This window comes from Artemia franciscana, chromosome 3 (assembly GCF_032884065.1).
Source record: "Artemia franciscana chromosome 3, ASM3288406v1, whole genome shotgun sequence".
NCBI lineage: Eukaryota > Metazoa > Arthropoda > Branchiopoda > Anostraca > Artemiidae > Artemia > Artemia franciscana.
In genome coordinates, this window is record NC_088865.1 from 23,707,637 (window position 1) to 23,734,337 (window position 26,701).

Genomic DNA, 26,701 nt, shown 5'->3' on the forward strand with positions numbered 1-26,701 from the left:
ATATATATATATATATATATATATATATATATATATATATATATATATATATATATATATATATATATATATATTCTTCTCTATCTTTGTTTTGTGTATATGGACACTGGCTTTTAAATATAGATATATGAATTTTATATATTGTATATAAGGTCCCCTATCCCCAATCTGGTCAGTTCTTTTTTTCTTTTCTTTTTTTATCAGTGTATATCGTGTAGACGTTTTCAATTGAATTTTTTAAGGGATTATTGTAAGTATGAGCTTAGTTATGAAGTGCCAAACACCACTCTTTTTCTGAACGTGCCTGTTGAGTATATGGTAGTAAAAGAGCCTTTCATATTGACACACTAAATTGTGATATTTATGGTTGATAGCCAAGACGTCGCATCTCATTTCTTTAAATTTTCAATAGAGTAGAATAACTTCCTGGAACCACCATGAGACATTCAAGATGCGAGATTTCGTCGGGTCAATAACTTTGGACCTATAATATCTATTATGAAAACTTTTGGATCAGCAAATGTATCTGGAAGCTGGCTATGCATAAATGCATTGAAGTGATTTTTATAATGTTATTAAAACATGTACGAGTATTTCGTTCTCCACCAGCGACATGTCATTTGCGTTATCTTGTGTACTGATACGTACCCCCTCATCAGAGGTGTCAATTCACAAAAATGGCGGTGGGGGGCGGGTGAAATGTATTTTTTAAAAATACATGGAGGGGTAATTTTTTGTTCTTTTTAATTTTTTTTTAATGAAAAGGCTAAAAAGGCATTTTTAAAAACCTACAGGGATGGAGACAAAAATCTTGGGGCCGATCCCCCCTGCTCCCGATTGACGCCACTGCTTTTCAAATAAAAACCAGTAAAGCATGCATCAGCAGTTTGATTTTGGTTTCTTAACTTATCTTGCCTTTGGAAAAAAAAAAAAAACTGATCAAAGACTCTATCAGATTATCCTTTTTTACTGGGATTAGCAAATTCGGTTCAGACCTCAGTCATCAAATTTTAGTTAATCATCAACAGAAGAGCTGTAGACAAGCTGAAAAACGAACTTTGGTTACTTAGTAATATATTGATGTAGTAATAATAAAGTAGACTCTGCGTGAAACCTTTGAAATGAAGCAAGTAAATAGAGTGAGTCTTTTTTTTCGTAATACTCTGTTCCTACTGTCGTGCTTTCATTTTCTATGAACATTTTCGTAGAATAAGCAGGTCTGATCAGATGAAAATCTGGTCTATGTTAGATCAATTTTGGATAAGTAAATACCGCACAAAGTTTTATCCGATTTAAATTAGCTTGTGTGTCACACCGATTTGAATGTTTTTGTTTTTTTCGTAAACATAACATATGAATAGGTTTCATCTTTTTTTTTTTTTTTTTTTTATCTGTTGTTGTTCATCTGTGATTTAACTTTTATGTTTCTGTTCTTATAGAAACTCCCCTTTGCTGAGACAGATACACAAGGAGCAGACATTGGAAGCTTTTATAAACAGTGCCAAGCCGCTCCTCCATTATCAAGTTTTGACAATGATCCTACACTATCAGAGCAGGTCAATGAGCTCACGGATCAACTGAAAGATTTTGAAACAAGGTCAAAAGACTTTGATGACTTAGTAAGGTCATTGTGTAGTGATACTGAACTAGAATGAGTGCCTTGATGGATTTTAAATTATGCTTCTGCGTAATTTTAATTTTGGCCAATATCAAAAGTGTTTTAGCTTATTTGGCTGGAAAAAAAATACGGTACTGGTAATCATAGCTGTGTTTTTGCTGAATGTGATTTGGTCTTAATTTAAGGAAATATTATGTGCATTGTTGTGTTTTCTATTTGAAAGACTCGCTTGAAGCCACTTTTAGACGCTTTCCAGGACACCGATTTGAGTGATATAACCATGGTGCCACTGTTTCATGCCTGACTTCCCAACAATAGTTAGTAGCAAGCCTAGGGAGGTCTTCTTTTGTGTAGTAAAAGTTTATTTTTTTAAAAGTTCCAAAACGGCCCAAAGTGGGATTTTTGTGGTATATTCAAAATGCTATTATAATTTGCTTGTATTTAGGAATTAACTCCTTAACTCTATCATATTCTTAGAATTTGTTGTTTATGGCTCCTTAAAGACGTACGGGTATTTTTTTTGTGCGGGGGAGGATAAGCATTTTTCTAAAATTGTTAAACCTTGCAAGCAAATTTAGAAAACAAAAATTGAATATATGGCTAATAGACGTTTTATTTTTTATTTCTCGTACTACTAGCAACTCACTGTAGCACCAAGAGGCCAGCACAGCTACGCACGCTCCTCTTCCGTCTCAATCTATTCAAAGGCTCCCTATTTACATCCTCCCTAAAAGTTCCCATTTCCCCTTAAATCTGTATTTATGACATCCTCTCACCCTATTTAAGGACGACCTGCTTTCCGTTTAACCCTAGATTGCTGGCCGACAAGAATGATCTTCGGTAATCTGTATGCTCGTGTTTATTATCTGAAATTGCATTTCTTACAGTTTTTTCAAGATGCGCAGTCTGCTACTTAACTCAGGATATAAAACTAATAAATGCTAGCCTAACTTCCACGCCATGCACCGATTATTCCAGAGGCTGAGCCAAGATGGTTAACACGGTCCGACGAGAATTTAGTTAGCACAAGCAGAGAAAAAAACATGAGTAATACTAAAAGAAAAAATACGAAATAAAACTAGGTTATTTTTTTACGCCCAACCTCTACTCTTCTCAGTGACGACAAATTTAAGGAAAAATTTTAAACCTCAGACGTCACCTACACTATGATCGTTCGTCTTTGAACATTCTCGATCAAGAGCTTGTTCGTCTGACATTGTGACGAAGAGATACAGGAAAAGAGATCCTGAGTGTCAATCCTCTGTCATGTATATTCCTTAGCTATCTTTGCAAAGGAGATCGAGGGCGCTAGCTTTTCCCCCAAATTTCTATATTTTGGTGTCGTCTCCCTAAATTTCTTATATCTACGTACAACTTAGCTTTCGGAGTTGTGATGAATTCCTGCCCCCTAAATAAATTCCTCCTTACTCGCCTTCTAACTCATGCATGACATTGTTTTGACTGTAGGAAAGGAAGAGGTCCTCCCCTCCTTTTTTATAACTAACGGTGATTAAAAACCTAAATAATGCTCTTGCTGCTGATATTTTTCGAGCAACAAAAAGAAAGAGACAAAAGAAGTATTGTCGAGTTAATTAGTGCAAGTTTGACAATAATTGGTTGAAAGTTGGTGTGGGTGGTCACTAATTTCTAACTTTTTCTGGCCTCTGCAGATGTCTACTCGTTATTCTTTTGGTTTATTGCTTAAACAATTATTGCCTTTTGAGTACTTGGTGAAATAAATAGTGCTTATGTTGACATCAGTATGTCATCAAAAAGGGTATATCTAGCCGCACTCTTAAGTGATTTTATTTGCAGTTAAGCTTTTTTGTAGAGCAGCATAATCTTTGAATATTTAATTATACCGTTAGATTCAGCAGAATTGTAAAACCATTGACTCTTTCAAGTAACATCTGTACTAATGACACGATATCATAATCATTAAAAAAAGATTTTTGTGCCTTCTTGGAAAATCTCTTTTTTACTGAAGTTCCGTCACTTTCAATACATATTTCACGGTACTTGCTTGACTGAGGAAATTTTTTGAAGAAACTTGGAGACTTGCAAGCAAATCTCGAAAATAAAAGCTGTTTTTGGTCTGCGTTTTTTTTTTTTTTTTTTTTTTTTTTTTTTTTTTTTTTTTTTTTAAGTGTTCACCTCAGCTTGAAATTGAACACCCTATGGGTCTTAAAAAACTGGAAAATTGTAAAATTCTTTAGCTATTAGGCATTTGGTTACTTTTTCTACTTCTAAGAGTTCAATAGTTAGCACTTGGTGCTACATTAGCATTAAGATTCAGCAAAAAAAGGCGTAGTATAAAACATGATTATACCCCCCTAACCTTGAATATTATTAATTAGATATAAATTGAATCTACGTGATTGTTTGCAGCAAAGGGAGAACTGTTCAACTGCCGGGTGCAAGAGGCATCCCTGCGCTTGAGATTTGGTAACTTATTTTTATAACAAACTTAAGGCATGAACTTTTTCTTCGCCCAAAATTGTAACATTTTCGGTTGTGAACTGCCAAGCTGATTTACTTGCTGGGGGAGATATTAAATATGCTTGTTGTTCTTATATTGATGTGCTGCTTCTTTTCCCCTTAGGTAGTATAGTTTGAATAAATGTGTTTGAATTTCGTTGTACCTGTTTGCTTGATGTCGAAATGTACTTTTGATAATTCACTGTCTCTTTATGTGGATTTGCTTGTTATGATAGTATTTTATACTGTTTCCTCTTTTTTCATTCTTCCAGCTTGTTTTCCTTCAGTTTTTTCCTTCTCATTATAAAATCTTGCAAAAGATTTTACGGGTAAAAGGAAAATTCCTCGATTTTGTTTTTGGACAGTTCATATACAGCTTTTTTTGCTATTTAGGCAAGAAACTATCCGAACTAATAAAATTATGGTATGCAGTTTCTCCACTAACATTAATTGAAAAAAAATGGTATACAGCCATAGCACGTATGAATGAGTCCAATTGTGGGGTTAGGGGGGATGGGGTGGAAGTCATATAAGAAACTGTGAGTTGCTATATCATCAAAAAACTGCTGATGTTCCAGTCGTAACAGACCCAAAAGACTCCTTCCATTACTAACGATTCTAAGCTTGCGGTCCTGCTCAGAGTTATTGGTTCAAATATTCATTTTTGTTCCTAATCAAATTAGGAATTGTCCAATTGTGGGTATATTAAAGTTTTTCTCGATTTATATTGAAAATATTGGATATTACTGCGTTGCTAATGACACTTGCTTACTTTAAGTTAATTATCGTGAGCAGGAACTGTTTGATAGTTTTTTCCTTTGTTGATTTTTGAATGGGTGGTAAAACCCTGAGTTTGAATCTGGACTATAAAATGTCATCTGTATTCTGCCCAGCTTTAAAACAATGTATGGTAACATATCTTGACCCTGTTTAAAGTGTTTTTGTTTCTTTCTTTCTGTATTTATTTCCTTTAGAGTTATTACAGACTAGTAGAACCTCTGGTATGCATGCCAAACGTCTTACCAATGTTTTTTTTTTTTTTTTTTTTTTTTACAAGCTAAATGGGAAAACATGAATTGGCATAACTATGTATATGCTTTACCCTCGTCAATTAGTGCATATTTATTAATTATGAGAAATTGATAGAACTAGTACTCATACCAAGTTCTATATATGCAAAAAAAATTTTAACGATCACTTAGTAATTGAATGATTGTATATTTGGCTATATATTTACTTCCATGTGTTGGGTAAATATTATTGTTAGAATGATGTGCTGTTTTTAGCACGATTTAAAGTTTTTCATTGTACATGTATTTATTACTACTTTTTAATTTGTATATCATAGATTTGCTGTTAATTTTTCTACTTTGTACATCTAAAATCAAAATGAGAAAAAATCAATGGGTAATCGAAACTAAAAATAAATAACTTGGAAATCAAAATAGTATTACCGGTCATTCAGAAACTTAGAATCGCTCTTATGGTTTTAACCACAGATTATAAAAACCTTGAAAAGATATAAAAACCATGGGGAGGCTTTACAGAATTTTCTTCTTTTTTTTTTTAACTTCTAGATTGGGTTATTTTTAATCGCTGAATTTACTGGTCATTCGGAAATTTTGAATCGCTGCTATAGTCTTAACCACAGATAATAAACTCCTGAAGAAGATATAAAATCAAGGGAATTTCTGTAGAATTTTCACAGAATCAAGGGAACTTTTACAGAAAACCTCACAAAATTTTCTTTTCTTTTTTTTCTTTTGAACTTGTATATTGAGTTTTTTTTTAGTTATTGATACCTTCCACCAGAGATAATTTACAACAATAGGTCTATACAGACGATATTTGGAAGTTGGACATGGCCATGGAAAGAATTAACTATTTGTTGCTAGTCTTCGGTATAGGTGTTGTCCTGTCTTCATAAACTATATGAAGCAATCTAGTTATAACCTGACGATTGATTCAAATTAGCACACAATCTTTTGAAAATCTGTGTTAAAGTTCTTTTTCAGCTATTTAAAATTTTTACGAATGTATGCTAATTAAAAAAAAAGCTAGGCTAGTTGTGTTAATGGAAGGGCTAAGTTATTATGTCCTTAAAAACAGTTAAAAAACAGCTCGTCCTTAAAAACGGTTAAAATCTAAAGCAGGTTCACTGATGGATCCAGGGGGAAACCCGGGCCCCCCAAGATTTTTTCTGTTTGTTTTTTTTACTCTTTTTAAATAATTCGGTTAGTTATTTGCACCCTTGTCACATTGGATTCCCTCCTCCCCCGAAGGACGTTTTCTGCTTTCCTGTAAAAATTATGTTGTGCAACATTACGCCTGTCTAGTTGGTAGAACTGGGCGTAATATTATAGGAGATGCCTAACGCTAATATTTCAAATAAATGTAGAGAACCCCTTTGATTTATTTTTAACTTCAGAATTGCGATAATGTGACAAGTCTAAGTTCGAAGATCTCGTATTAAAATGACATGTTGTAACTACTTCCAAAAAAAGTTTTTAATAAATTCGATTACTTAAATCCATGGATTTTCGGGAGTAAATTTAGAAGCTTTACTAAAATATTTATTTTGGTTTATGCCTGTTATGGTATGGATAAATATAATCACAAAGATTCTAGCCAAACATGAGCTCTGTTTTAAATACCTGTCGGAATCGAAAAGATCTATTTCTGCAGAAAATATAGCATCAAACGTTTATAAGGAAGTTTTTCAACTTATTTATTCCTATCAGGCTTATAAGATAATTCTTATTAACCCCATACCTTGTTTAATCTACTTTTTTTACTAGCTTTAGTATTGATTAAAGTCATATCATCATCGATTCTTAAGAACACTAAAGTTTCCATTCTGACAAATTTTGCAGACAATTTGTTAAAGTCTCTTTAACCTTCTCTTACGTATGCATCACTAATGTGAAACTCGATGAGAGGCATATTCTTTTGCTTATTAGATATATTATTAAGGTATATGTTCCATCTTAAACAAGCGATTTTTGACAATCCAGTAGTTGTAATTGGCATCAAAAGGACAAGATGCTTTTATAATAGATTCATTAGCCTCATATCTATCCATTCACCGAGCTGTAATTTTGATACTACTTAGGCTTTGTCTTGTAGAAGGATTTAAACTTGCTTGAAACTAGGAAAATAGTTCCTTTGTCCAAAATTTCTAATTAATACTCAATGTATTTTCAATCTAAAGGACTGTATACACCGAAGTACAAAAAAAATAAATAATTCGGTAGATGGATAGAGCTGAATCTCAACTTTGGAATCATAGCAAATTTCTTGTCTTTTGTGTATATATTAAAATCGAGGAGTGCAGAAAAACAAAATACCAAAAATACATAACCCTTATAAATCAGTTTAAAAAGGTTAACAATGCTTAAGCTTCTTTCAAAACTTTTACAATGTACTTGATATCACATTTAGATGCTGTATGAACTGTTGCTTGATTTCATGTTGGAATCATTGTTTGTTTAATCTATGTGTACCTGAATTTTTGGTTTGTAATGGCTTATTTTTTTTCTTTATAATAAAGGGGATAATGTACGTTTTCTGTATATTTTAAGAAATGGATTGAAGACAACAAGCATGGATGGAAATTATCTTCATTTTAGACGTATAACAGAAAATTAATTGTTTAAAATATACTACTGGAACTTTTATCAACAATTCACTGCAGTGCCGAGCCGCCTGAGGCGAACACAGCTGCTCACGCTCTTCCTCCATCCCAATCTCTTTAAAGCTTCCCTCTTTGCACCCTTACCACCTTACATACCACCTCATCTTACCCCATTTTGGGACGACCTGCTTTCCCTTTGGTGATAGCTGGATGGTCGAAAAGGACGATCTTTGGCAATCTGTCATCCTTCATCCGCAATATGTCATTGCCCTAGAAAGTGAGATAGAACCCGATTTTTTCACACAGCTTGTCGAAATGTGGTTAGTCAAACATGTACTTAAAGCTGTCCGTAGACAGTTCCTCTAGAAAACATCTAACAAATGCTCCTGTGTCTTCCGAAGTGCCCTCGTTTCTGAATCATACATGACTATTGTGATTGCTGTAGCTTCCAATGTTTTAGTCTTGGTTCGGAAAAAAAAAAGATCACGAAGTTTATTCTTCCAGGAATGAAAGAAATCAGGAAAACTAACGTTTAGTTTTCTGAGAACAGTAAATGACCGTAGCCTTCTTAGAGATTTGAGGGGGCCGTAAAATAACACTTATTTGTGGAGATTTATATTTATTTCAAGTTTTTGATTTAATATTTATTTTCCTTGGAAAAACCGTTGACTTAATTTATTTCGTGTCTCCTTTCAAAGTTTTTGCACATAGTACAAGTCAGAAGAGTCAATCGTGGTGTGAGTAGTCGTGATATTACCTATCGTCATAGGAGTTGCCGTGGTTGGGATACTCATGGTCTCAAACTTCCGATTATATCTTAGAAAAAAGTTCCACATTTTAGCTTTTAATAATGCATCCATTAAATCGTATTTAATAATGCGATTGACCTTTCATGGCTAATATTTCGTGATTTAGAACCAGCTGCTGAAAATCGCAGCTGGTTGTGTGATTTAGAACCCTCCTCTCATAATCTAAGGGCTTGTAGATCCTCAATTTGCACCGTTGCCGCCATTGGCTCGATATGATTGCGCTAGGGGATAAACAGAAAAAAGACATTCTGACGCTACAAGTCTAAAAATAATTTTCTTTGTTGTTCAAGATTGTGAACTTTAAACCTTCAACGAAAGGTCTTTGAGAATGATGATTCCAACGGATTGCCTTTTATACCAATTTGACATTGTCCTAGTCGGATTTCATGTATGGTTTGGTTTCTGATATACAGTCGTTCATATGAGCACCTAAGGCTTCTTTCGCAATTCCTTTGGTATTTACATCGATTTGGCTTGTACGCAAGTTCAATATATGTATAGTTGCCTTTATAGAAAAGCTATTGTCAAACAAAGGATATGTCACGGTTTAACAGTATCAATTTAATCTAGACTATATTTAAAAGCATATCACGTCCTGGACTCAAATTGGGGATTTATTTATCCTCATGGCCTGTCATAATTTTAACACAAAGCTGAGGATACAAAAGTTCTGTTAAAGCTTTTTTAAGGCCTGGAATACTAGATATCCGTCGCTTTAAAAAGTAGCCTTTGAGTGGAATCATGGCTTTCTTCATAGAACTGTTGGGCAAGTATTCTACAATACCAATCGTAAAAACTGAAATTTTACCAAAAAACTGCTTTGTTAAGCAAAGTCTTTTTGGTGTCATCTTTAAAAAAATTGTAATGACACGGGAATGCCCGCGAGAATTTTCACAGGAATTGCGGGGAGGCCCACTAAAGTTTCCCCTGAAGGGGGGGGGCAAGGTTTGATGAAAAAATCTTTTTGTCGGAATAAAAATGTATTTTTTCTGAACCTTGCAATAATCTGCGCTGTTTTACACTGTTCGTTTTCCAAAATCACTCTTTTCCTTCATATGTTTTAGGGTTATTATATTTTTTTCTGATACACTCGTATATTTTGTATTTTTTATGGCTTGGTACTTTCCCCTCAATAATTCGCCTAATCCGCGTGCTGCACAACAATGTCATTAGATCATTTTGTGGAATAGGGAACCGGGATTCGGTCAGATCATTGTACAGTATATTAATGTAATACCTACAGCTGGATTGTGTGATTTTTATATACTGGTTTTTATGTAAAATTGTTATTATGGGTGCGTTCCAGACTGTTTATAGGAATATTTTGGGAAAGGTCCAGCGTTCGTAGTCACGGAACTCGGACAAGTGGAGATATTGAGGTTCTTCGCCTAGTTTCAAGTAGGACTGCTTTTTCAGTTATTTATAGAGGGGCTAAGCTGTGGAATAAGTTTGCCCCAAGCACCAAGGAATTGCCCATTAGTCAATTTAAGTCTGAACTGCGTGTGGGGTTGCTTGGTAAGTATACCTTCGAAACAGATTGAGACTGAAGGAATCAAAATTGACAATAATGTTTTATTGTCTTTTTTGCTTCGGGATTATGATATTATATAGTAAAATACTTTGTGCGGGTTTAGTCACTAAATAAAATCATTCATTCATCATGATATTATCTTGTTTTATTGTGTATGAATTATTTGCGCAAGTTTCTTTCGGCACACGGTTTCACCCTTCTGCTTATTATAGATTAACTTGTTATTTTTTTTTGGTTTCTTTGTTTTTATGATTTTTTTTTCTCTTCTACTTTTTGTTCTTTTTTGTTAGTAGCCCACCATCGCAAGCGACGCACTTGGTGTGCTACGGATTGATTTTGTCTCTGTTATTTCTTTGGATAACAAATTGCTATTACTACCAAGTGAAGAAATGGGATGTAGATTCGTGTGATAATTCACTAGCATTTTATCGAGTTTGCTGGAAGATTTCGTTCTGTGTTATTATCCCAGGCCAAAAGTAAATCAAATCTTTTTCGTGATATACCTTTTTACCATTATTATGATAAGTACATCTGCATAGGATCTTGCAAAATCTTCAAAAATCTCTAAAAACTTTTACATTTTTTAACAGTCTTACGAGGTGTCTAAATGTTAGTGCTTTTTGGAAAACTGGGTAGAAAATCTGGGAAATCAACCAAAAAATGTCGGCTCCTTCACGGTGCCGAATCGCAACAATCAAGGTTGTCTCTTCTTTTTTTCAAGTTTAAAGTTAATTTTACCACACGGTAACCATCTTCGATTCGGCTCATAGAAAAGATAAATGTAGACACACTCTTTATTAAATTCTATCCGGTTATTTTCCGTGTTTTAAGATTTGGACTTTGGGGAACTCTCTACATCCCACTATTGAAACCCAAGCCCTTTTGAGATTTTTGGCCGACATATTGTTCAGTTTTATTTTAATTCAGTTTTTACTAACCTAAATTTTACCGAATATAGGTTTTAAGGTTTTTCTGTTTCCACTTTATTAAATTCCCACCAAAAATTTTCCATATTTTAAGATTTGGACTTTGGGTAACTTTCTACATCTCACTGTTGAGACCCTGGTCCTTTTGAGATTTGGGGCCAACATATTGCTCAATTCTTCTTTAACTCACAGTTTCTAACTTAAATTTCACCGAATATCAATTTTAAGGTTTTTCTGTTTCCACTTATAAATTCTAACCGATTATTTCTCGTATTTTAAGATTTGGACTTTGGGGAATTCTATACATCCCACTATTGACATCCTGGACCCTTCTGAGATTTGGGGCCGACATACTGTTCAATTCTCCATTAAGCCACAGTTTCTAACTTAAATTTCACCGAGTGTCAATTTTAAGGTTTTTCTGTTTCCACTTTACAAAATCATAACTGATTATTTCCCATATTTTAAGATTTTGAATTTTGGGAACTCTCTACACCCCGCTATTATGACCTTTGCCCTTCTGAAATTAGGGGACGATATACTGCTCCATTCTTCTTTAACTCACACTTTCTAACTTGAATTTTACCAAATATCAATATTAAGATTATTCTGTTTCCACTTTATTAAATTCTAACCGATTATTTCCCGTATTTATGATTTGGACTTTGGGGAACTCACTATGTCCCTCTCTTGGGACTGGGCTCTAATGAAGTTTGGGCACTTCATAGCTTTCAATTATTTTTTATCCCTCACTTTCTAACTTAACTTTTACCTTATATGAATTTTTAAGTTTTTCTATTCTCATTTTATTAAATTCTAACCGATTGTTTTCTGTGTTTTAAGATTGTTTTTACAAGGGGAGGTCTCCATGCCCCTGCACCCCCACTTGAGCACTGGGCCCTTCTAGACATTGGGAGCCATCATACAATTCAATTCTTTTAATCTCAATCTTTCTAGATTCAAGTTTATTGATTCTTCGTACTGTTCGATTCTTCTTTAGCTCACACTTCCTAGCTTTAATTTTACCATTTATGAACTTTTTAAGGTTTTCCGTTTCCGTTTTACTAAATTCTCTCCAATTGTTCCCCATATTTTCCGATTTGATTTTTTTTTTTCTTAAGGGAAACTTTCTATATACACCTCTTAAGCCTGTGCTCCTCTGAAGTTTGGCCCAATTGCGCAATTCAATTTTTTTATCTCACACTTTCTAGCATGAAGTTTACCCAATTCTTCAATTGTTCAATTCTTCTTTAACTCACAATTTCTAATTTAAATTTTACCGAATCCCAATTTTAGGGTTTTTCTATTTCTACTTTAATACATTCTAACTGATATTTTCTCGTTTTTTTAAGATTTAATCTTTTTCATGGAGAACACTCTACATCCCACTATTGAGCCCCTGGCCCTTCTGAGATTTGGGGCCGACACACTTTTTAATTCTTCTTTAACTCATAGTTTCTAACTTAAATTTCCCCGAATATCAATTTTAGGGTTTTTCGGTTTACACTTTATTAATTTCTAACTGATTATTTTCCGTATTTTAGGTTATGGACTCTAGGGAATTCTCTACATCCCACTATTGATACCCTGGCCCTACTGAGACTTGGGGCCGACATTCTGTTCAATTCTTCTTTAAATCAGAGTTTGTAACATAAATTGCACCGAATATCCATTTTAAGGTTTTCCTGTTTCCACTTTGTTAAAGTCTAACCGAAAATTCCTGTATTTTAAGATTTGAACTTTGGGGAACTCTCTACATCCCATTATTGGGACCCTGACCCTTCTGATTTGGGGCGGACATACTGTTCAATTCTTCTTTAACTCACAGTTTCAGATTTGAATTTCACCGAATATCAATATAAAGGTTTTTCTGTTTCCACTTACTTTTCAATTCCTTTTTAACTCACAGTTTCTAACTTAAATTTCACCGAATATCAACTTTAAGGTTTTTCTGCTAACCAATTGTTTCCCATATTTTAAGATTTGGTCTTTTTTAAGGAGAACACTTCATACCCCACTCTTGAGCCCCAAGCCCTTCTGAGATTTGAGGCAGACATACTTTTCAGTGCATCTTTAACTCACATTGTCTAACTTAAATTTCACCGAATATCAATCTTAAGGTTTTTCTGTTTCAACTTTGTTAAATTTTAACCGAAAATTTCTCGTATTTTAAAATTTGGACTTTGGAGAGTCCTCTACATCCCACTATTGAGACCCTGGTCCTTATGAGGCTTGGGACCAATATGATGTCCAATTCTTCTTTAACTTACAATTTCTAACTTAAATTTAACCGAACATCAATTTTAATGTTTTTCTGTTTCCACTTTGTTAAATTCTAACCGAAAATTTTCCGTATTTTAAGATTTAGACTTTGAGGATCTCTCTATATTTCATTATTGAACCCCTGGCCCCTCTGAAATTTGAGGCCGACATACTGTTTAATTCTTCTTTCACTTACATACTAACTTAAATTTCATCGAATATCAATTTTAAGGTTTTTCTGTTTCTACTCTATTAAATTTTAACCGATTGTATACTGTACTTTCAAGATTTGGACATTTGGGAACTCTCTACATCCTACTATTGAGACCCTGGCCCTTCTGAATTTGGAGCCAACATACTATTCAATTCTTCTGTAGCTCACATTTTCTATTTTAAATTTTACCGAATCTGAATTTTAAGGTTTTTGTATTTCCACCTTGTTAAGTTTTAACCGAAAATTTCTCGTATCTTAAGATTTGGACTTTGGGAAGCCCTCTACGTCCCTCTATTGGGACCCTGGCCTTTCTAATATTTGAGGCCGACACACTTTTCAGTTCTTCTTTTACTCACATTAACTTAAATTTCATCAAATATAAATTTTAAGTTTTTTCTGTTTCCACTTTGTGAAATTACAACCAATTATTTCCCATGTTTTAAGATTTGGACGTTGGGGAGCCCTCTACATCCCACTATTGAGGCCCTGGCCCTTCTGAGATTTGGAGTCAACATGTCTTTCAATTCGTCTTTAAATCACACTTTCTAACTTAAATTATGCCTAATTTTAAGGTTTTTCTGTTTCTACTTTGTTAAATTCTAACCAACTATTTCCAATATTTTAAGATTTGGACGTTGGGAAACCCTCTACATTCTATTACTGACACCCTAATCCTTCTGAGTTTTGGGCGGGAAAACTGTCAAATCTTTCTTTAATTCACACGTTCTAATTTAAATTTTATCGAAAAACAATTTTAAGGTTTTTCTGTTTCCACTTTATTAAATTCAAATTGATTATTTACAGTATTTTAATACCTGTTATTTTTTAAGGGGAACTCTCTAAATCCCACTCTTGAGCCTAAAGCCCTTCTGAAATTTGAGGCCGACATACTGTCCGATTTTCCTTTAACTGACTCTTTCTAACTTAAATTTTACCGATTATCAAACTCTATCAAATTCTAACCCACTATTTCACCCACTTTAAGATTTGGACTTTGGAAACTTTTATACATACCACTGTCGAGACTTTGGGCCTTCTGACATTTGGGGTCGACATACTGCTCAATTCTTCTTTAACTGACATTTTCTAACTTAAATTTTACCTAATATCAATTTTTGTTTCCACTTAATTAAATTCTAACCGATTAATTCCTGTATTCCAGGAGTTGGGCTTTAGATGGGAGTTTGAAACCTTTACAGTAGGGTTCAAGGATACACTGAGCCTGATGACGTGATTTTTATTAAGATAGCTTGACTTTTTGAGGATATCCCCTCCCCTCTTTCAGAAATCATGAAATTTTTCTCAGGCTTACAGATTTCGATGGGTAACATTAAACCTGATGAATTGTATATATTTGGAATCAAGATAAGAACTCAATTCTTTTGATGCATTTATCACTATCAAAATTCCGTAATTTTTGTTACTATTTGGCCGAGCCACTCTTTATTGCTGTGAGCCTCTTTAAATAAATTATCAAACTACGCTGCAAGAAGTCAAGAGGTCTCCTGCCAGGGAGAGAATAAGCTCTTAAAGAAAAATTCTCGAGAAAGATTTATCTTTTCTTAGAAAGATTAACTGTAGAAAATTCTTTCTGCGGGTTTTTTTTTTATTTTAACGGTATGAATAGATTATATCAATGAATCTGTCTAAGGATTTCGATATTGACAAATGGCAGTTTTTCTTACATTAGTTTTTGAAAATTAGGAGAAATGCAGTGAGTATCAGGCGGTGGTTTATGCTTATTACTATGTATAATGTTCAAGTGGATGGTGTTTTATCTTAAGCATAAGTTCATGTATCCACCCTTGCCACTAACAATCAATGGCATCTCAAGAAGTAAAGCTTACAATAGTAGGTCAAGAAACAGAGGGGGGGGGATGGGGAAAATCTCTAGCATTTTATTGGGGAGGGGGGGCAAGAGGGTTCAATATGCTTGGAAGTATTTTTCTGTTCAAATATTGACTTAAAAATAAAATGAACATACAACTTGATGCTTTTTTTAAATGCTCTTTCCAAATATAGGCCTAATAATCACTTGGTAAAAATGAATTTTTCCCCAACCCCCATAGCCTATATACCAATTCAGGCTATTTATTTGCACATTAAGCAGGGTAAAATTTGAACTTCCTCTCATTTGTACCAAAAATAAACTTTAACCCCCCTCTGCCCACTCTCAATGTGCAATTAGCCTATAAGGTAGGATACTCAGTAGCCTAGTTTGGTAAAATTCTAGTTAATTGACTTCTTGCTATCTCAAAAAGGGTTTAGGTTAGGAAAATGAATCTTTCCAGGATGAATATACAGACTAAAGCATGTCATGGGAAGGTATTTGAAGCAACTACCTCCACTCCTTCTCCCTCTAAAGGACCCTGACCTTTATAAATATGTGTGTTATAAAGGTAAAACCTTTATAACACACATATAGATCTTCAAACAACAAAATAGATCTTCTGCTTAATTTAAGTATAGCATAATTGTTTTCAGCTTCATAACTTTGCTCAATTCCATTTTAGGCCTATAAGGTGTTGAAGATATGCAAATACATTTCCTAAATTTTGAAAAAAATTGATATGGCTCAAAATTCTACTCAAATAACAGGAATTGCATTTTCAGAACTAAAGGCAGAGAAAAAGCAACTAGTAACTGAAAATTAAGGTAAAATGTTGTTTTGTCAAAATTTCACCTGTCATGTAGGCAAATTTCAGGGTCCTCTAGAGAGAGAAGGAGTAGAGGTGGGTAATTTAAAATACCTTCCCAGGACATACTTTAGCCTGTAGACCTGCTGCTGAAAGCTTTATTTTCCTAACCTAAACCCTTTCTAAGATAGCATGAAGTCAATTTACTAGAATTATACCACCTAGTTTTTACAGCTAATCACTAGCCTAGCCTACTTCAATAGTTAGGTAAGACCTTCAATAGGCCACTTGGCCAGTGCCTAATCTTGACCAGATGGTCTGATTAAATTTATCTTTCCTGTACACAGACAGCAGGCTCCTATTCTTGTTAATTATTTGTGTAGGGTTAGATAGTTGTGGTTGGCTGATGATTAGCCTAATTCCAGATCAATTGAGATTAGCTGATTATAATCTTTGAAAACATCTGGTCTTTCAAAATTTCTATTTAGACTAAAGTTAGCTCTACACTCTAGTTTATATAAATATAACTAGTCTGTTTCACAGCACTTCTCTTAGACTAAGTCCATCCAAGATTGACTGTGTCTGTCATAAGGATATATTGTTCAAACTTTACAATCCTGTGTCAAAAAATAGATAGCATTTTCTAAGGTTAGGCTTAAGCTTTAAATGTATGGCCAAGATTAGGCTGCTCCACTATTGTCTATCAGTAGGCTATATTGGAAATTTTGAGTGTAGTATATGGTTAAAATATTCAAGCTAGTCACATTCTTTAAATCATCTAAAAAGTTGACTGTTTTACCATTAGATTTGTTTAATTTTCTGAGGCTATGCAGACCTGTATGATTAGTTTGAATATTTTAACCCATATACTACAGTCATAATTTTAAACATATTGATAGACAACAGTGAAACCTAATCTTGTAGACATGTTTAAAGCTTGTGCCTAATCTTGAAAATGCAGTCCAGTTTAGGATACAGGATCTTAAAGTTAGAACAGCATCTCAAAGTCACGGACAGATTCAATATAAGATGAGTGCTGTGAAACATACTAATTATATTTAAATGAGATTAGCTGTAGTGGTAACTTTTGTCCATTTTCTATTATGAAAAACAAAAGTTTTTACAAGATTATGATCAGTCAATCCCAACTAGTCTTGTCCTTAATTATCAGCCAATCTTAATTTTTAAACCTATATACATAATATTTAAGATTAAGAGCTTTTTGTCTATGTATAACTTAACTTGTGCTTCAGAGAAACATTAAGGTCTATACTGAATCTCTTGTGCTCCATGTTGAAGATATTGAAATTTTGTCATGTTAGGGCCCAATGACACACCATTAGAGAGGTGTGCTGGAGATATATAGTTTAAGCCCACTCCATAAAAGTGACCACAAGATAAGTATGGCCTGTAATGACCATTCTTCAGTGGTTCAATGCTGACACCACCATGCAACAGCAAATTTTGATAGAGTATACAAGATGGTTTGGTATGACAAGCATCATCTAGTGCATTTAAGTCTAGTTATTGTACATTTAAGGAGATCAAGACCTGAATTTTCTCATGAGACTGCTTGTTGCCAGTGGCCATGGAACTTTAGCTGTTAATCTAATAGTACTCCTACATCTCTTTGTTCAGGACTTGTCTTAAACACAGATTTTGACATTGAATTGGGTCAGACATTTTGTACTGGCAACAAGGGTTATTGCTACCAAAGTGAAGGGTAGTGCACTTCAATATGTTGAATTCAACTAGCCAATCTTGTGCCCATGTTTGGATTTGAAGCAGGTCACACTGCAGGCTGTTTTGATTAGGGGGTTGAAACAGCTTAGAGTCATCAGCATGGAAAGTAATGTTGTTTTTTATTCCATTCAACATATTTTCAATTAATATGAATAATATAGTAGGACCATAACAGTGCTTTAGGGAACTCTGCTTACAACATCATATGCTCTGGATAAAAGCTTCTCACCATTGGCTGAGAAGAGTTGAACTTGCTGAGACTGACATGTCAGAGAGTCCACAAACCAGTTTACCATGTCTGTGCAAGTTCTTCCTGCCAAAAGTTTTAATCTGAGGTGGTTGTGAGGCACCTTGTTGAAGGCCTTAGCCAGATGCAATAGAATCTGGTCCATAGGTGTTTGCAAAAGCATTTGACAAAGTTCTACATCTACACCTGAACATAAAAATTATTTCATGTGAAATTAATTCAAACCTTGTAGGCTGAATATCAGCTTTTCTTACAAATAGACTACAGAGAGTGATGCTTTTTACTAGTGAAGGAGAATTAATTCTCTCTGAAAGATGTGGTGTCACCAGTAGTGTCCTGCAAGGCAGTATCTTAGGACCTACCCTATTCAATATTTATATAAATGATATTTTTCAACTACCTACAAATCATCTAATTCTCAATGCAGATGGCTCAAAGTTGTTTAGTGCAGTCAATTGTCAGTCACTACAAACAGGTCTCAACCATATTCAGAACTGGGTAATAACATGGCACATGGGATATTGGTCTTATTCAACAGGATATAAGATTAGTCCAGAGATTCTCTTTAGCATTTGGCTTCCCAATCTCAATCAGTAAAACTAAAGCAATTATATTTACTAATGGGACTACAGATCCTCCTAATCCACTAACAATTTTCTCAAGAGAGATCCCATATTTGGTTTATTTATGGATTTTAAAATGCAGTGGCATGAACATATTAATTCTTTGAAATCTCTGATTATTCAGAGGCTTTGTACTCTAAAGAGACTTGCTGGAAGTAAGTGGGGATGTGACCCAAAAGTTATTTTGGATTTTTACAAATTATGTATTTCTTCAAATATAGAATATGGGATTCAAATTTTTTCAGCTTGTCCTCCATCCTCATTCAAAATCCTTGAATCTTTACAAAATTCTGCTATCAAATAGCTTTGGGTGTGCATAAGAATACTCCTCTGTCAAAGTTAAAAATAGTGTTGGGATTGGCATAACAGTTCAAAATAGGAATGAAACCTTTTAATTGACAGTGAAACAAATATAAAATTTTTTAACTGGATATTTTGAACACATATACAGTGTCCATCATCAGCAGTACACTGTATATGTGTTCGAAATATCCAGTTAAAAATTTTTATATTTGCTTCACTGTCAATTAAAAGGTTTCATCCCTATTTTGAACTGTTGTATTTTCGCCATGGAAAGGCAGTGTGGTCTTTGAAGTTATCTATCCTCTTCATGTCCACTGTCTTGCAAGTGGGGACCACCCAAGAACCTCCATGGCATCATATCAAAATTTTGAAACAATTGTTTTACTCGGAATGGTAAAACAATGTGTCTACAGGGTATATAATGCCCCAGTGGACTCAACAGCAATAGCCCACATTATGCAAATGATACTTTCTTCATAGATAGATTGTAATAGAACAGATCTTGTTGAAAGCTTGAATAACTTGTTAAAAGCAGAATCAAGCAAGGAATGTTTATCTGTGTAATTGAACATATAAATAGGGCTTTTGACTGCTAGAACCCTTTCCCTCTAATACCAACTTTTAGAAGAAAGGATGGTATGTTGAGCTTATCAATACCCAAAGGACATAATGATTTTAATCTAAATGATTGGACCACAAAAAGATGGACCATGCAAACTTGGTGCAAAACAGTGGATCATGACAACCAAATAGGCTACAAAAACGAGCTAAGTCCTAACTCAGTGCCATTCTTTTTAGTGCCTTACTTTTACACAAAGCTGTAAAATTAAGGCTATTTAGTGCAAGGTCAATACCAATCCTTCTTGTGCCTCCTCCAGACCAGAGCAATGAGTCACTGTTCCCTATTTGCTCTTCTCTGCTTCCAGTAAGACAGATTTCTGTAAGACCTGCAATTGACACTTTATTCTTGCGAAGTTCTTTGGAGAGTAGGTTCTTTGATGCAGGTGCATCCAGAGTCAAGACATTCCAGGTGGCTGTCCATAGCCCCCTTTGGTCCATAAAGTTTAGTCTGTCAGTCTTTCTGATGTTGTCAGCATGTCTGTTGATGTGTGATGGTTGAGATCTTAAAAGGAAATCTGGGTTCAAGGCTATGTTGTCACTTTTTGTAGCACTTAATTTTCGGGTGGAGGGTCACTAGCCCAACCGAACCTAGGCCTGGAATCTGATTAGAGCTAGATTGAACCTATGTATGGAGATTCCCGGGGTGGGCTCCACCCACCACATGAGGTTGTGGCCATCCTGATTGGAGTGTTTAGTTAGGGGGAAACTCCATATCCAGAGGCACATGGTCAGCAGACAGAGTCTGTCTCATTCCAGACAAACTCCATTCACCTCTGAATATATTTGGAATATATTCAAACAGTTTGTGGTAACAAACTGCAGTAAGGAGCAACCTGGCTCAATAGTAAATGAAACTCTAAAAGAAGGAATTATGATACTAAAAGATACATCAAAAGAATTGGATGCTCATGCTGATTTTAAATATATAAATTTCATCAAATTTAGTCTTTGTCATCAAAAGTTACAAGCCTGAGAAAATTTTGGAAAATAGAAGGAAACATGCCCTAAAAGTCATAGAATATTAACGAAAATCACACCATCACATTCAGCATATCAGAGAACCCTATTGCAAAAATTTCAAGCTTCTATCTACAAAAATGTAGAATTTCGTATCTTTTGCCAGAAGACAGATCACAGGTGCATGTTTATTTGTTGCTGTTTTTTTCCAGGGGTCATCGTATTGACCTAGGATGTCGCAAGAGGGCTCATTCTAACGGAAATGAAAAGTTCTAGTGCCCTTTTTAAGTGACCAAAAAATTTGGAGGGCACCTAGGCCCCCTCCCTATTTTGAACTGTTATGTTTTCGGGTAAGAAGAGGGTTAGCTGTCGTTTAGTCACCTTTGATCCTTAAAGTACGCGTTCTAACTATCAGTTCTCGATCCAGTGATTCCCCTCTGAAGTCTCTATGTGTGTCTGTTTTATGAAACATAACTGGAAAAAAGAGAGCAGGGGGCACATCTCTCTTTACTAATCCAACGTCAATGCGTTGACTCTAATATCCGCTATAGCATTAAAATCAATAGCTGTATACCAAGGCAATCCTTTCGTAGAAAAACTTTGTCTTGTAATGTAGCACCTGCAAAGTTGTACAGAATCTTAATTTTGAAAAGGAATGTTCTGTTTTTGTTTTATAGATACCATCTGTAAACTGTCTCAGCACGCTTTATTTTTCCCTCCAAGTCAAGTCTTTCCAAAAGGGTGCTAGAAAGCCATGCCTGATATCCAAAGCTGTTCTGATGCTTTGGATAAGCTCCACCTAGATGAGTCAAACACAAACCCTAGTGAAACAAAAATTCAAAATGGAGGCTTTCAGCAGCCTGAAGTGAACGGTAATGCTGCTCATGGATCAAAACAAAATGATAGTAAGTACAGTTTAGTTTTATTTTGTGTTTGGGAGACTTAAGGTCTGCATTTTGTGCGTAAGATCTGGCTAACTTTTATTTTTCAATTTGATAGAAGGAAAACTTGAAACGAAAATCTTATTCTAACTTAGTGCATAAAAGAGAAACGGCTCTTTCATAAATAATTAAATATTCCCAACATGCTGTCACTATCAGTCCTAGATTCACAAACTTGTATTTGTCAGTTTATTGTGCATCTTTAAGTATGATTTAGAATAAAAATGTCAAATTAAGAATGTGCAAATACGTTTCAAGTAGGACAGAATCTGGTTACATAAAGCTAGTCAATTCTCTATGAAAATGAATACTTAATATGTTACTAAAACACATTTTAAATTGCTTTGATCAGCACAACAAAAATGTTGCACGGTACACATCTGCGCATAGAAGGGGGGGGGGCTACCTTACCTGCTCTTTCTAGTGGCTGTAGCTGATAGTTTTTCCAATAATTCAGCTTTTGTTTGCGAATCCTGGGAAATGATAGGAAAGTCTGGTAATATTTGCAACACAGTCAATCTTTTGTTCTATAAAATTCAACAAAAGCTTTCAATTATAATAAGAAAAGCTATTTTTCAATATCTACCCCAAAAACTACAAAATGAGCTGAACTAAAGTCTCAAGGACAAGCAATAACCATCTTTTTGGTTCCAGTTTAGAATTATTCATAGATTTTTAAAATATTATGTCTTGTTCAGCATTTTGGCCTAAGGTCTCCACTTCGGAAAAATCTGTAGAGGTTAGATCCTTACCACTATCTCGCAATAAACCAAAATGGGTTGTATAGGAAACATTAAAGAAATAAGATAAAACCAAAGTGTTACTCCTGCAGCACAATAGTATACTAGAATGATTCTATTAACGCTTAGTTTGAATTTGTGCTTTGATATTTGTTTATCTAGATATATGTTTTATCCTGGCGAATTCTTTTCAAGTAATTTGTTTGCATTGTAGGTCATTTAGAAAATGGCGAAGAAACTAATAGCGATGAACTGAAAACTGCTGGAAAGACAAATTTAATTATCAATTATCTGCCTGCCACATATGGTGATATTGAACTACTTTCTCTTTTTTCGCGAATTGGTGAGATTGCTGACGCAAAAGTTGCCAGAGATAAACAGGTGACTTAGGGTAGAAAACTGTGATGTTTTGTTTAGGTTGTTTCTAGAATCGGGAGACTAAGGATTGATCTGTTTTCATAATTTCAGTTTGAGAGAATTGGTAATACGCCCACGCCCTAATTTATTACAGAGGGAGGACGGGTGTTGTTTGTAAAAATAGGGGAATTATAGAACAATGTCAATAGGAAGTACCCAAAAACCCTCATCCCCTTGCACATAGCCCGAGGAGTGTTATAGCGTAGAATATATATGCAAACAAGCCAAATCAAACTGTTATATGTTTATGCTAGTGGCTGCTAATATGCTCTAATTTACTGTTTACTAATATATAACTTATGCAACAGTATAGTTTTACTATTATAAACATTATATTATATAATACAAATATATTTTAAAGTTTACACCAACAACATGTTACTGTTAAGAGAAAAAAGTCAGTCATTTAAAACTAGAGCATTTGAAGGACGCTCAACTTGAATATGCTGTTTATTATTTGAAACCAGTTTTAGTGACTGAGATAAATTGCCTCAAACTATATATCTTTCTGTCGTCGTCGAAGTGATTTCGTCATTTCTATGTACGTAAATTCTTTGATAGGTGAAGTATAGATGGCACTATGTGTCGCACATTATCAGGATATGTTTTATTCCACCTACCTCACAAGCTACTCAAAACATGCGCTCACTTACAAGCTATTATGTTTACTGACCAAATGTAGTCCAAATTTTAATCGTAATGTCCTATACTATCTTAAACAACAAGGCACGAACGGAGGTATAATCTTAAATCCACTAATTTTAAAAACTTGCTTTAGCTTCGTGGTTTGGAATGTTTTCACCCAAGACTAGCCTTCTCCTCGTAGTATTAACTGGGAAAGGCCTAACTTTTTTTTTTTAAAGGGAAGAGTAATGGAAAAGGCCGGTTTAAGGCCACTTTCTAAACAAAAAGTACGCGGTTTTATGTATGTAGGTTTAGTGGGGGGGGGGGGATTGTCGAGCTCTGAAATATTCCAATTGTAAAATTGAGAGAAATTTCTTATTTTTTTTGCAGACGGTATTTTTGTCATTATTACACTATCAAGATGAAATAATTTTTGTCCAAATATATATGTACATTTTTTAATGGTTTTCACTGACTTGATAAAAAAAATGATACTTGTCTTGTGGTGAGCCAAAGTAAAGAGTTCAAAATCAGGATAAAATATAATAGTGGAGAAGATACTGCTTTCTATTCAGCTCCTAAATATTTGACTGAAAAAAATTTGGAGCTGCTTACGAAAAGTAGCTTATACAGGAATATTTACATGATTTTAAGAACAGCAGAAAATTTCCCAGAGAAGACATTAGAGATTAATAAAAATTACAGTATTCAAATCCACAACATCTAACTTTTATAGTCAGAAATGCCTTATGTCCACAATTACTGAAAATAATTGTCAACAAAAATTCCTACCCAGGGTTGCCATCCCTAGTGATTTTTTATATTACCTAAACAAAAAAAATTACTAAATCAGCACATAAGTCACTGTGTTATTAAAGAAAATCACTAAATCAACCGACAAATTGCTAGATCTAGTGATTTTTTTTACTGGGTGGCAATCCTGTTCCTACCGTATATACGGTCTTCCTGTGTTCCAGTGCACACGGTGGCATAGAATATGTTTGAATATAACCCACAGAAAAAAAAACCCATTAAAAATATGAATGATTTGAGCAAAGTATTTGTTATTATTCTCGTGAATCTTCAAGAAAATCCAGCATCAATGCTCGTTTAGAAGGATTCTGTCTATGAGATGGCTTGGGGATTCCAAAATGTGCTTATGACGTATATTTCAATAAGTTTGCATTATTGGGGGAAAATAAGTTTGGATTTTATCTTAGTGATAACCAGTCGTTTTTAGCAGGGAAAGTTTTTTCTAGACTTTCGAGATAAGCCAAAATCACTATTCATGTCAAAGCTCCGAATTAAATTTTCTGTTATTAAGTTAACATAAAACCTTTCGGGAAGATACAGCTTGTATCTTGACAATCAAAATAAAAACATATATACTATAAGGAAAAGAGATATACTAATATACTAAAGAAAATACTATACACTAAAGGAGGAAAAGAGAGAAGAAAAAAAAAATTAGGAAATTTTTTTTTCTAGTTTGCTTAGTTGGGTCAATGGATGTATATCTTAGCTCCACAAAATGTGTTTCATACCACCTTTCGAACTATTGCAGCTAAGTTGAAGAGAAACAGTATTGTAAAAGATGTATATCTAAGACAAACCATATATCATCATGTAATTTTGAACTGGTTTCATTTAGATGATTTGACTAAAGCTAGTTATAAGTCTTGAAAGAATGATCGTTATCATTGGCAGATGTACTGATTCCCAAAATGTTGGCGAGGGTGGGGCATAGGTATTTTAAAAAGTGAGGGGTCACTCTTACCGACTGTCTTATTGACCGAGATAGAGATTTTGATAAAGCTTTGTCAATTTGGGTCAAAACTTTGAAGTAGTGTTTATTTTTACTGATTGGCTAAACACAAGGGAATGGGGGCCATCGTCTACCCCTTCCGGAACTTGGATTTCCTAACTAGCGGTACCATTATTGAAGGTTTATCATCTTTATCTCTTTAGACTGGTTTGAGCTATGGTTTTGGCTTTGTAAACTTCGTTCGTACGGAAGATGCTCTGTTGGCTATTGAGAAGTTAAACGGCTGTGACGTGCAGAATAAACGAATCAAAGTTTCCTTTGCTCGACCACCAGGGGAAAATAGACGACAGACAAATCTGTACATTCAGAACCTGCCTAAGTAAGTTGCTTTTTCTTAAGTTCAGGCCTATCTTGGAAGATTTTTCTTATGTACATACTATTTTTATTAATTGTTTTCATAAATACTGATATTGTTGAGTCTTTTTTTACATAAATACTGAGTCTTTTTTGCTTTTCTATCCTTAAACTTAGACTGCTACTACTACTAACAACTCACTGCAGCACCAAGCCGTCTGAAGCCAACACAGCTACGTACGCTCCTTTCCCATCCCAATCTATTCTAAGTCTCCCTTTTTACACCCTCCCAGGAAGTTTTTATTTCCGTTAAATCTTTCTTTATGACGTCCTTCCACCCTAGACAAGGACGTCCTGCCTTCCGTTTAGCCCTAGAGGGTTGGTCGAAAAGAACAATCTTTGGTAATCTGTCGTCTTTCATCCGCAAAACGTGCTCTAGCCATCTCAACTTTTATAGCATTATAGCTCTAGAACAAGGGATTGAACCACATTTTCGTATTGCCTATTGTTTGAAATACGGTCAGTCAGCTGGGTACCCAGAAGAATCCGTTGGCAATTTCTCTGGAAAACATCTAGCGAATTTTCATCCGCTTTTCAGAGCGCCCATGCTTCAGAGCCACATTTGACCACTGTCATCACTGTAGCTTCTAATATGCTAATCTTGTTTTGCAGACTTATCTTCCTATTCTTATATATATTTTTGTTAACTGTGAAAAAATACCCTGAGCCTTTGCTATTCTACTTTTAACATCTTCACCGCTCCCACCGGTCTTTAATAATAATACTACCAAGGTAAATGAGGCTCTCCACCTGATCAATCTTTTCGTTACCCGACGTCACCTTTTCATCTTCACTTATTCCTAGCCATAGTGACTTAGTCTTCTTAACATTAATTTTCAGACCTATTCTAGCACCCTGAACTCGCAAAACCTCTATAAGTTCATTCATTTTGCTTACACGTTCATCAAAGATGCTTAAATCATCAGCATAATCCAAGTCCAGGAGAGTTTTTCCTGTCCATTTGATTCCGTGGTCTCCCATTGCCTTTCCTGTGCTCCTTCAGACAAAGTCCATCAAAATGATCCATATAAAGGGGGATAGATCACAACCCTGCTTAACTCCTGATTTAATGCAAAACCAGCTGCTAACCTCATTTCCTACCTTAATCGCAGCATTTTTATCCTTGTACATAGCACTAATCGCTTTAATGTATTTGTCATGTATACCATAGAAGGACAAGACCTTTGTTAAAGCTCTT

General features: G+C 34.6%; 2 protein-coding genes across 5 annotated transcripts in view; both read left to right on the plus strand.

Annotated features, from left to right (window-relative positions):
* LOC136025046 (autophagy-related protein 13-like) overlaps positions 1 to 7,657 on the plus strand; it is a 108,009-nt gene extending 100,352 nt beyond the window's left edge. For all 3 annotated transcript variants that reach the window (XM_065700721.1, XM_065700720.1, XM_065700722.1), the window contains one exon: positions 1,440 to 7,657. In XM_065700721.1, coding sequence (XP_065556793.1) covers positions 1,440 to 1,655 — 216 coding nt within the window. In that variant the 3' untranslated portion in view covers positions 1,656 to 7,657. The remainder of the gene's footprint in view (positions 1 to 1,439) is intronic.
* A 2,378-nt stretch (positions 7,658 to 10,035) lies between these two features.
* LOC136025048 (sex-lethal homolog) overlaps positions 10,036 to 26,701 on the plus strand; it is a 31,353-nt gene continuing 14,687 nt past the window's right edge. Inside the window, exons 1-4 of one of the 2 annotated variants that reach the window (XM_065700725.1) lie at positions 10,036 to 10,054; positions 21,280 to 21,507; positions 22,498 to 22,664; positions 25,293 to 25,468. In XM_065700725.1, the coding sequence (XP_065556797.1) occupies positions 21,357 to 21,507; positions 22,498 to 22,664; positions 25,293 to 25,468 (494 nt within the window). In that variant the 5' untranslated portion in view covers positions 10,036 to 10,054; positions 21,280 to 21,356. Of the gene's footprint in view, positions 10,055 to 15,071; positions 15,187 to 21,279; positions 21,508 to 22,497; positions 22,665 to 25,292; positions 25,469 to 26,701 lie in introns of those variants that run through there. The other variant, XM_065700724.1, reaches the window with a different exon arrangement.